The 12,693-nt window shown below is 38.3% G+C and overlaps 1 protein-coding gene across 1 annotated transcript in view; it reads left to right on the forward strand.

The window, feature by feature from the left end:
- FGD6 (FYVE, RhoGEF and PH domain containing 6) overlaps window positions 1–12,693 on the forward strand; it is a 186,409-nt gene that overhangs the window by 127,648 nt on the left and 46,068 nt on the right. The window contains exons 6-8 of the mRNA XM_044679164.1: window positions 1,505–1,656; window positions 4,088–4,244; window positions 10,784–10,871. Coding sequence (XP_044535099.1) covers window positions 1,505–1,656; window positions 4,088–4,244; window positions 10,784–10,871 — 397 coding nt within the window. The remainder of the gene's footprint in view (window positions 1–1,504; window positions 1,657–4,087; window positions 4,245–10,783; window positions 10,872–12,693) is intronic.

The following is a 12,693-nucleotide window of genomic DNA, read 5'->3' on the forward strand; positions in this document are numbered from 1 at the left end:
TGGTTGTTTCGAGTCCACACCCTCAATCATGTCCACCCCGACCCGTGCGTTCAAGCAGTTGCTTTTCTTATATGTTTCTTCTCCTGCAGTCCTTCCTCTGAATGTGGGTAGTTTTCTTTACCATAAATCCCTCAGAGCTGTCCTGGGTCATTGCATTGTTGCTGGTGCAGAAGTCCATTACATTCGATTTTACCACAGTGTATCAGTCTCTGTGTACAATGTTCTTCTGGTTCTGCTCCTTTCGCTCTGCATCTGTTCCTGGAGGTCTCTCCAGTTCGCCTGGAACTTCTCCAGTTTGTTATTCCTTTTAGCACAATAGTATTCCATCACCCGCATATACCACAGTTTGTTCAGCCATTCCCCAATTGAAGGACATCCCCTCCTTTTCCAATTTGTTGCCACCACAAAAAGCACAGTTATAAATATTTTCGTACAAGTCTGTTTTATCTATGATCTCTTTGGGGTACAAACCCAGCAATGGTATGGCTGGATCAAAGGGCAGGCATTCTTTTATAGCCCTTTGAGCATGATTCCAAATTGCCAGCCAGAATGGCTGGATCAGTTCACAACTCCACCAGCAATGCATTAATGTCCCAATTTTGTGTGGCCATAGACTTTTACAGTTATGTGACCCTAGGCAAGTCATGTCACTTTGTTGGCCTCAGTTTCCCCATCTGTAAAATGAGCAGGAATCAAAAAGAAAAGTTATTTGTTTGGGGCAGCTCAGTGGATTGAGAGCCAGGCCTAGAGACAGGAGGTTCTGGGTTCAAATCTAGCCTCAGACACTTCTTAGCTGTGTGCTTAGGCAAGTTATTTAATCCCAATGGCCTTGCCCTTACCGCTTTTCTACTTTAGGACCAAAAACCAATATTGATTCTAAGATGGAAGGTAAAGGTTTGAAAAGAAACCAAATGAACTGGAAAAGGAAATGGCAAATTGCTCCAATATCTTTGCCAAGAAAACCTCAAATGGGTTCACAACAGGTTGGACATGACTGAATAATAATTCCCTTTTAGGTAGTACAGGGCTTAAATAACGGAATTCGTGCATCACGATGATTTAGTCCCTGATGTTTACGAATCTGTAAGTTGGGATAAGGGATTCTAAATAGCCTCTGACCTTTCATTGAGCTCTAGACCTGTGATCCTGTATCTTTTTTTTCTATTGTGTTGTTATTTATTTTTAAATAATATTTTGTTTTCCCACAATTACATATAAATGTAATTTTTAAAACTTAAAAAATTTTTTTTAATTCCCAGTTCTCTCCCTGAGATAGTAAGCAATCGGATACAGATTTTGTGCTACATCTCTAATATTATTCTCGGTTTGTAGCCTTGCAGAGGACTCTACATGGCATAGGGATAACTGAGAAAAGGGTGGCTGAAAAAGAGGAAGCATGCATTTAGAGCTCGGCTCTGATGTTTGTATTGTTCCAGCTCTGCTCTTCATTTATGAGTGTATGTGTGTGTGTGTGTGTGTTTTCTGTTCTCTTGAATGCTGGCAGGATTTCCGGGATGCAGTGGCCCAGGCCTCCAGGCAGCTTGGAAAGCCAGTGATTGAGGACAGAATCCTGAATCAGATCCTGTACTACTTGCCTCAGCTATATGAACTCAATCGTGATCTTTTGAAGGAATTGGAAGAAAGGATGCTGAATTGGTAAGAAAAAAAAATGCTGAATGAGACCCAGAGTTGGTTTATTATGTGAACCTCTTGAAGCAAGCACTGGAAAGGAGCCAGAACGAATGGGGCCAATTAAAATTTTTTTTAAATTAACTTTTTATTCTTTCAACCAATTCTCTACCTTCCATCTCCTTTCCAGTCTCCCTGCTTTGAAAAATTAAAAAAAAAAAACAAACATAAAAAAACTTACATGAATCATGAAGCCAAGCAAAACAACTCCCCTCATTGACCATATCAGATCCATCAAAACTATGTCCCAATCACTCCTTTTCAAGTGGGGTGGGTAGACATGTTTCATTATGAGTTCTATGGGATCATGATTGGTTATTGTGTCTATTGAAGCTCTAAAGTCTTGCAAAGTTGTTTCTCTTCATAATAATATTGTTAGTGTATCAATTGTTCTTCAAATTTTACTCTGTATCAGTTCAGGTAAGTCTTCCCAGGTTTTTCTGAAATAGTCCCCTTCATCATTTCCTATAGTGTAATTAATATATTTTATAGTGTGTTTGTTGATATATGTTGAAAGTATATATAATACACAATAACCTGACCTATTTTTAGAGAGAAATTCCCTGCCTGGGGTCTTAAAGTTAATTTAATTTCATTAAAAGTTTGTTTTATTTTGTTTTCAGGTAATAGTATAAATGCACTGTTCCAATCAATAGTATAATATCTTAATCAATGACTACTTTTTCCTGTTTAATGGTAATGTTAATTGAGCAGTGAATTCTTGTGAGTTTCAAGTCTTTCTGTCTAGAATTATATGTCTTTAATAATAGGAATACAAGTTCAGATAATAACTATTCATAAAATTACAGCAAAATGTCTTCAGGTAAAAAGGAATAATGTATTCACATAGAACATGGACCGAAGTACAGTTCTTTTAATTCTCAGTGTGCGTCCCACAAACTCAGGATGTCATACATTTGCTGATGCATTTGGACGGTGCTTCAAGTCTCCTGAAGTTAATTTGACCATCTCTGATTGTCCTGCTAGTTACCAGTGACCTTGACAGATGGATGAATGAAATGGTGGCCGCCAGGTCTCTTTATCATTATTCCTCATTCATTTCATCCTCAGCCTGAGGGACAGCTCAGTGTAGGACTTGGAATCCAAATATTCTCTCCTATGGCCCTAGGCAAGTCATTAAACTGTGCGTATACCTGAAGCAGCCTCCTCGTTAAACAATTATTAAGCACTTGTCAGGTACCAGGCAGCAGGCTAAGAGGTGGGGATATAAAAAGGCAAAAGAAAATCCTTGCCTTCAGGGAGTGCACTCAGGTTCTAATGGAGGAGACAACTACAAATTAATCATCCAACATATATTAATGCCTACTATGTGCTTGGCACTATGCTAAGCACTGAGAACAAATATGTCTAAAGAAGCTATACGTATATGTGTGTGTATACACACACACACACGTATGAAAAACAGGATATCATGAATAGTGTGGAAGCAGAGAATGTGTTTAAAATAAAAAATTCCAATTTATCCTGCAGGTCTGTTTTGAGTTGTTAATTTCCCATCAAGATCCCATGGAAAACAACATAGTACAGAGAAAAGAATAATGGATTAGAAGTCAGTGGTTGTTAGTGTGTTAGTTGTGTGACCCTGGGCAAGTCACTTAACCTCAATTGCCTAGCCCTTACTGCTTTTTTGTCTTGGAACTGATACTTAATATTGGTTTTAAGAGAAACAGTAAGAGTTTTTTTAAAAGTCTGAGGATGGGAGTTCAAATTCCACTCCTAATGCTTATTGTGTGGGTTCTTAGACAAGTCACTGAACAACTGTTGGCCTCAGTTTCTTCTTTTGTTAAATTAAGGGCACATGGGCTAGATGAGCTCTAAGGTCTCCTTCAGTTTTAGATGTCAGATCTTAGAATCCTATGATAGAGGGCACTGAGAGGAACTCAGTGAGCATTTATTAAATTGTTATCCTTAAGCTGTATTGATTCTGGTGAGCAAGACCATTATTTAACACATGGAATAGTCTTTAATCCTCTGGTTCGCAAGGACAATACTGATGACAGCTATATACTAGTAGAATTAAAGGTGGCATTATGGGCATGGGATGAACTCTAGGGTTGATGTCAAAGCACCTGAGTTCAAATCCTGGTGGTTTTTTTTTTTTACTAACTCTGCAACTTTAGGTAGGTCATTTAATTTCCCCCTTCAAATGGGCATGCTAACAAATGACTTCTGCAAACCTCAAAGTGCTGTATAAATGCTATTATTTATTTTTACTATCAAGTATTATCATTATTAGCCTGTTCTCTGGAATCCCAGTTTATTTTCCCCCAAATCCCTATAATAAAATTAGATGAAATATTTCCTGAATGAATTCAGTAGTTTGGTATTATAACCACAATCATATGTCTCTGTCTTTGATCTGTCTCTTCTCATTTAGGACTGAGCAGCAGAGAATGGCAGATATATTTGTAAAGAAGGGCCCGTACCTAAAAATGTATTCCACATACATAAAGGAATTTGACAAGAATGTAGCTCTTCTGGATGAGCAGTGTAAGAAGAATCCTGGTTTTGCTGCTGTGGTTAAAGATTTTGAGGTATGCCTAACATCTGAGGCATCTTTTAAAAATACATTTTATTGGCGGTTTTTGCTTCTTTTTAATGCCATAATCCCTTCCCTGTGACCTCTTTTCAATATCCACTAACCTACCCAGTCTCTTTTCCTCTCATTCTCTATTGCCTCCTTCCTTCCCACCCCTCACCCCCATCTCTAGTCTCTCTCTTCCCTCTGTCTCTTTCTCCTTCCTCCTTCTGTTTGTCTCAGTTTCTGTCTACTTTTTCTCTCTTTTTTTCTCTCTGTCTTCCCCCAATATGTGCACCTTCTCTCTCCCTTAAAACAAAGTCTGTCAGTAAAGACAACATGTAACATCATAGGATCAATCCAGAGAAATGCCTAGGATTCCCTGGATTACATGTTCTGGTGCAAAGTAAAATAAGCAGAGGCAGGAAGACAACCTACCCAATGACCAGTTCAGTGTGAACAGAAAACATAATCAAAGTAATCAATGTAATAAAAAACAGAGATTGAGCTTAGCTCCAGAGAAGGCACCTTTCCCTTATTCTTTTGCAGATCTTAGAGGACGGGTTTCAGGAATAGGATTCACAGATATGGAATATTGCATATAATGACACATGTTTTTCTAGTTATTGATCAGCTTTTCTGACTTTTTTCCCCCTCTTCTTCCTTATAACAGTTCTTTATTATAAGAAGATGGTCCTCTGAGAAAAGGGAGAGGTCAAGCTACAAAGAAAAATCTAGTCAATTTTAAAGCAATACACCAATAAAGTAAAAATATATTTTAAAAGTTCATCCCCCTTATTATACAAACTATATTGAGAGGAGGGAAATAGACTTTATTTCCCTTGGAATCAAATCTGATTATTTTGTTTCATTTGATTTCTGATGTTTCCTTCCATTATTATTTGTTTTTGTTTTTTTAATTATTTACTTAGTTTGTTGCATTTAAGTTTCCAGGTAATTCTTCCTTCCAGCTTCCCTCCCCTCTGCACACTAAAGAAGGCATCATTTGACAAAAAGGTCTATGTGTAGATAAAACTATGTCTTGCTTGTTTCTGTTTATCAATTCTTTTCTATGGAGATGTACATACACAAGTTGCTCTTTTTTTCTATTTTATTTATTTATATTTTTTCAGTTACACGCAGAAAAATTTTTTGAGAATTGCTTTTCTGATATTTTAGAATTCAGATTTTCTCCCTTCCCCCTCTCTCCAAGTAAAAAATAGTCTGATATAGGTTGTACCCACACTTTCATGCAGTATGTATTTTCACATTGCTCATGTCATAGTAGAAGACACATAACACACAATAAAAATATTATGAAGGAAATAAAGTGGGAGATGTCAAGCCTGTAATCAGACTCCAACAGTTCCTCTTTGGCTGGGGATGGCATTTTCATTGTGAGTCCCTTGTCTTGGAGACTTGCTTTGCTGATAATGGTTTAGTCCTTCACAGTTGATCATTGTATAATATTTGTATCACTGTATACATTGTTTTCCTGGTTCTGCTCACATCATTTTGCATCAGTACATATAAGTAAAAGTCACTCATCAAGCAATCTTTCTGTTGCTGTATTTGATGGTCTCTTTGTTTCTGCTTGGTTCACTCTAAATAATTTCATGAAGATTTTTCCGTTATTTGTTTTTTAAAGTAACCTGCTCGTCATTTGTTATAGTACAGTAGTATTCCATCACAATCATATACCATAACTTAATTAGCCATTCCCCAGTTGATGGGCATCCCTTCAGTTTCCAGTTCTTTGCCACCACAAAGAGAGCTACTCTACATATTTTAGAGTGTAATGGTTCTTTTCCTTTTTCCCTGATCACCTTGGGAAATAAACCTAATAGTGGTACTGCTAGGTTAAAAGGATACACAATTTTACAAGTCTCTGGGCCTACTTCCAAATTTCTCTCCAAAATGGTTATAATAAAAATTTTTTTTTCACATTATTAAAGTCATTTTCTTTTGATTCTCCTTTCTTTGCCCTGTACCTGATCATATAAGTCTTCTGATGATTCTCTAAATTCCACAATTTAGCATTTCTTTAGATGCAATGCTATTTCAATAGAGATAGATAGAGCATTTATTATACATTTACTATGCGTTCAGTTGATAAACATTTATTAAGCACCTACTACATGCTAGACACTATGCTAACCAAAAGAAAAAAAAAATCATAGGATCTGACTCCAAGAAACTCATACTCTAATGGAACTATTCAGGGCATATTACATTCAAAGATGATTTTTTTTTAGGGGCAGTTAGGTGGCACTCTTCCTGGCTGAAAGAACCTGGGCAAGTCATTTAACCCCCATTGTCTAGCCTTACTGCTTATCTTCCTTGGAATCAAAATTCCAAGAGACTGAGAAAGAGAATGTCAGAGGAGAACCAGGAGAAAGTAGTATTATGAAAATCTGGGGAAATAGAAGCATCTGGGATGGGAGAGAATGACCATTATCAACTCCAAGGTAAAAAGGATGAGGATTGGAAAAAGATCAGATTTAGCAGCCAATTGGATATTTCTCACGTTGAACAGGCTCCATTCCTTTGAGTGACCAGATGACAAAGTGTTGAGGAGTAAGTGAGAAATAAAGAAATGAGGATAGATAGGTTCTATTTTCTAAACCCTTACCTTCCATTTTAGAAGCAATACTAACCATCACTTCCAAGACAGAAGAGTGGTAAGGATTAGGCATTTGAGATTATATGATTTGTCCAAGATCATACAGATAAACAGTGTCTGAGGCCTGCTCTACTTCTAGCTCTCTATCCACTGAGCTACCTGCCTGCCCCTAACATATTTTCTTTCCTTATTTCCTCCTTCCTTCCTTCCTTTCTCTCTTTCTCTTTCTTTTCCTCCCTCCCTCCCTCCCTCCCCTCCTCCCTCCTTCCTTTCCTTCCTTCCTTCCTTCTTTTCTTTTTGTTATTTTTTGTTTGTTTTAAGTTTTCCTCAGGAAGGAAGAAGAAATATAGGACATTAGAGTAAAATATTATTTTTAGGTTTTCCTTCCCTCTTGTAAAAATCCACTTTTGTTTTAAAGCATTTGATAGGTAGCTGCTTTCCCTTTACACTTTTTAGAAGAAAAATGATAATTTTCTATTATGATAATTATGGTACTGGTTTCTTGGGATACAGAGGGTAAAAAGGTTTACACATGAAGAGAATTTCTCATATTCCACCCCCCACCTCCATTTCCTATCCCTTCTAATTTTTCTCCATTAAAAATAGAGAGTTGATTTGGCTGCTCCAAAAACAAATCCTGAGTCAGATTTCAACACTACTCTATGACCTCTTCTGTGGCCCCGAGATTGTTAGCTTCTCGATTACTCAATTTCCTCAGTGGTGAAATCAGGGCATTGTTGGCAGGATGCCTTTGCCTAGTTTAAACAGCTTGGATAAAAAGGTACTAAGCTCTTTTAACTTGTAGTGTTATTATACTACATGATCATAATTAGGTCCTCAATAGCAATAAGTATGAGAGGTAGCATATGTGGTTGGAGTCAAGAAGATATGGGTTCAAATCTGATTAAGACATTTACTGTGTGATCCTGGGCAAGTCACATAACCTCTATCTGCCTCAGTGACCTCATATATAAAATGGGCATAAGAATAGCTCCTACCTCCTAGGGTTGTTGTGACGATCAAATGAGATTATAAATGTGAAGTGCTTAACACAGTGCCAGCACATAGTAGGGGCTTTATAAATTCTAGCTATTATTATTGTTCTTATTGCTACTACCAAGCTCCCAGACCCTACAAGTTCTACTCAAAACACAATGTCAGTGTGATAATCCACCCAAGAAAAAAACAAATGTAGAAAAAAATTTCTTTTGCCCTGCTCTGCCATGTGATCACTCAGTCCACTGAGTTAATTAAGTCAATATAGAGGTGTTAGATAGCTAGTATAGAAGGAGAAATAAGCTGGGGCCAACTCTTTGCCATTTTCAATATTGTTTAAATGGGGAAAATGGATAGACCATTTGGCCTTGGAGTCAGGAAGCCCTGAGTTCAAATCCTGCCTTTCACACTTTCTAGATAGGTGACCTTGGGTTAGTCATTCTATATTTCTTAGCCATGATTTCCTCATCTATAAAGTGGAGGATAATAACAGCACCTGTCTCTTTTGAGTTGTTGTGAGGAACACAATAAATCACAGGTGTAAACCCTTGGCAAACTTGAGACCTCTAACAATGTAAATGAACAGGAAGGAGAGAGCAGCTGTCCTTCCTTTGGAAAACTGTCCAGGGCTTTTATTGATCTCATATAACTCTGCAAATTCATAATGTAAAATACAATTTTACAAAAGAAATAAATTCTATTGAATATTTTTATCTAAACCCACATCCACATACCCCAACGTGAGAACTCATGCTCTAAATCCTGAATAATCTTTGTTCAAGTGAATTGCACACAGTAGGTGCTTTAATAAATGTTTCCTGAACATGGCTCTCTGGACATCTGTTTTGGATGACTTCACATGTGTAATTGGTAACATATTGCTTGCCTTCGCTTTAGGAGAGGCTAGAGGGAAGGAGAGAATTCAGAACTAAAAAAAACTTTTAAAATGAATGTCAAAATAAATGATGTATTAAAAAAAATTAATTTTTGCTAAATTGAAGGCCCTTTTTCAGAAAGGGGGAAGTAACCTAACTATTAAAAGAATTCAGGGTAGTTCTTGAACATTTGTTTCTTTTGATTTGTTGTTGTTCTAAGTCATCCTGCCAACAAAAACATTCAGCCACCCACTTTCTTTTGTTGTTGTTCCATCGTTTAGTCTTGTCTGACTCCTTGTGACCCCCATGGGGGTTTCTTGGCAAAGATATTGGAGTAGTTAGCCATCTCCTTCTCCAGTGGATTAAGGCAAACAGAAGTTAGGTGACTTGGCCAGGGTCACACAACTAATGTGTGAGGTCAGATTTGAACTCAGCTCTTCCTGACTCTCATTTCATTACTCTATCCACTGAGACATCTGGCTGCCTACCTACTTTCTAGCTGTCTTCTTACATTGGAGGTGGAATTTTATAGCCATTCTCCCAAGTGATAATCTTCATTCTTGTGGGTTACCAGCCATCTGCAAAGCTACTTTTAGAGACTTTTGTAATTTTATCTGTCTTTATTCTCTTGTTATTGAATGGCTGGGACGATAGATTTTGAACTAGAAGAGATTTTTAGATGTCCATCTAGTCTAACCTCCTTTATCTGAGCCATGAATTCCAGCACTGGGAATATAACCTAAAAGCTAACTAAAACAAAGGTAAGAAACAGGCAAAACAATTTATCCTAGCCTTTTAGTGACAGAGATGAGGTTCAGTCCCATTCCTTCCCACTCAAGATCCTCTTACCTTTCCACTGTTTTTAAGATGGACAAAGCTTAAATGACCATATTTGTACGGTTAAGTTCAAACCCTCAAATTTCTGAATCCCATTGGCTTTACTCTGGGTGCCCTATGCTCGGAGGGACATTTGTCACTCTTGGAGTAATTTGAGTTGGAAGAGGTGTGTAGAGGAATCTTGAGAAACACAAAAATTAACCAGATTTATTGTGTTCCTCACAATAAACCAATAAGGTGAATGCTGAGAAATGTTCCCAAGGCCACACATCTAGTAAGCGTGAAAGGCAGCATTTGAATTCAGGTCTTCCTGACTCCAAGGCCAGTGTCCTCCCTATTTCCCTTGTCTATCCAACACTAATAATAACGGAGCTGGGCCTAGCTTAATTTTCCATCTGTATTAGATAGCTGATATCTAGGTATTGATAAATCAACTAAGTGGAACTCCCTACTAGCTATCAAAGCCTACTAGCTGAGATGGTTAACTCGGGACTTGGAAGGTAACCATCCTCTGCCAAAAGGAGGTGATCTAGAAAACCAGGAAACACACACCCTGCACCCCCAAGCTTGGCTCAGTGAATGGAGACTCTCCTATTTCTTTAGAAAAATTGGGCAGGGGCCAGCTAGGTGACTTTTGAGAGCCCAGACCTAGAGACAGGAGGTCCTGGGTTCAAATATGCCTTTAAATACTTCCTAAGTGTGTGACCCTGGGCAAGTCATTTAACTCCCATTGCCTGCCCCTTACTTCTCATCTGCCTTGGAAAGAACACTCCATATTGATTCTAAGGCAGAAGGTAAGGATTGAAAGAGAGAAAAAGAAAAAGAAAGGGGGTGGGTGGGAGGAGGGAGAGTGAGAAGGAGGGAGAGAGAATGAGAATGGGAGGGAGAGGGAGAGAGAGAGAGGGAGAGAGAGAGAGAGAGAGAGAGAGAGAGAGAGAGAGAGAGAGAGAGAGAGAGAGAGAGAGAATGAATGAGTAAATAAATAAAAGAATGCAGGCAGGCAGGCACATGTGGGAAGGAATGGGCTGAACCACCAATCTGGCCGATCCTCTCTTATTAGAGTAACAGCTTTTTGTTAAAATAAAAACATGTCCACATGTTTGCAAGCGGATGCCCTGGCTGGAGCTCCTGGCTATTTAAAAGTTGAGCTGTTCTTGCTTTCCCATCTGGTTCCTATGGCTGTTTGATTTGCTTGACATTTGTCCTGCTTGGCTTTCTTTACAGATGAGCCCAAGGTGCGCAAACCTGGCGATTAGACACTACCTGCTCAAACCCGTCCAGAGGATCCCCCAGTACAGGCTGCTTTTGACAGGTACCATCGCCTTCTTCTGTGCCATCTCTGCTGCTTAATTCTAGTGCCTTCCCTCTCTCTATTATCTTCTGTCCATCTCATATGCAGTTTATTGGTATATAATTGTTTGCTTATTGTCTCTCCCTTTAGACTGAGAGCTCCTTGAGGGCAGTGACTGATTGAATTTCTCCTCTTTTTGTACCCCACAGTGCTTGGAATATAGTAAACACTTAAGAAATCTTTACTACCTGTCCAATAGTTTAAATTTTCTTTTAAAATTGATTTTTATTTAACTCTATTCATTAGGATACCTCACTACCCAATTTTTCTTTTAAAACCTTACTTTCTGTCTTAAAGTTGATATTAAGTATTGGTTCCCAGTCAGAAGGAATGGTAAGGCCTAGGCAATTGGGATTAAGTGACTTTCCCAGGGTCACCCAGCTAGGAAATATCTGAAGCCAGATTTGAACCCTGAATCTCTTGCCTCCAGGCCTACTTCTCTATCTACTGAGCTACCTTGTTGATCTTTTATTTTTATTTATCAAATCAGCAAAAATCTTCTCTCCCTTATACCCTTCCCCCAATTGAGAACAAAAGAAATCCACATTGGACACATCCAAAAAATAAAAACAAATGTCTCATTCTATACGCCGAGTCCTTAATCTTTGTCTGGAAATGCAAGCATGTTTCATCATGAATCCTCTGGGGTCCTTGTTGATGACTATATATTAATCCTAATTCTTAAAAAAATTTTTTTTCTTTACTATATTGTCTTCCTAACACCCTTAAGAGAGAATCTAGCTTGTCTCTTAAAAAAAAAAAAGGATTTATAATATAGTCATGAAAGACCAATAAAAGTAATTAAATATATTCTGCAATTCTTTATATTTAAACACGCTAATTTCAAAGGGAAGAGAACAAATGAAGAAACATTTATTAGGCACCTACTATGTGCCAGGTAGGAACATCCAGTTGGCTGAGTGAACAGAATGCTGGGCTTGCAGTCAGGAAGATTCATCTTCCTGAGTTCAAATGGAGCCTCAGACATTTACTAACTGTGTGACCTTGAGCAAGTCATTAACCTTCTTTGCCTCAGTTTTCTCATCTGTAAAATGAGCTGGAGGAGGAAATTGCACATCATTCCATTATTTTTTCCCAAAAAACCTTGAAATGGGGTCAGAAAGAGGCAGATAGAACTTGAATGACTAAATAGCAACAACAATGTAAGATTGCAAAGGAAACTGATTCAGCTTAAGATGTGCTTTTTTTTCCCCATCCAAGTTTGCAGCTTTCCTGACATCAATCCATGTACACCAGTACCTCAGGCCTAATCCTGAACTTCAACTTGGGAAGGAACCTGACTCTTGGCCTTAAGTTTCCTTCATCATAATTTCCTGGAAATGAGCAGTGATCTCTGGCCCCAACTCTGCGGGGTGTTTCCCTCTGAAGCAGTATTACATAATGCCATCTTTTTTTTTTTTTTTCCTCCTCATTATCATGGCATGGAATGTCATGGTTATATAATAACGTGGCTCGTCCTAGTACTATTATGACATGTCTAGTCATAGGTGAGTGCTGGAAATCAAAGTCAGGAACATGAAAACCAGCCTGTTTCCATATTCGTTCGGGGCTCCATGTCTGGTAGAATGGCTCATCCAAATGAGGAGATTGAGAGCCAACCCTAGAGATGACACATCCTGGGTTCAAAAATGACCCCAGACACTTCCCAGATGTGTGACCCTGGGCAAGTCACTTAAACCCCCATTTCCTAGCCCTTGCCACTTTTCTGCCTTGGAACCAATACACAGTATTGATTCTAAGATGGAAAGTAAGGTTTTTAAAA

The sequence above is a fragment of the Gracilinanus agilis genome, chromosome 5, assembly GCF_016433145.1.
Source record: "Gracilinanus agilis isolate LMUSP501 chromosome 5, AgileGrace, whole genome shotgun sequence".
NCBI classification, from domain to species: domain Eukaryota; kingdom Metazoa; phylum Chordata; class Mammalia; order Didelphimorphia; family Didelphidae; genus Gracilinanus; species Gracilinanus agilis.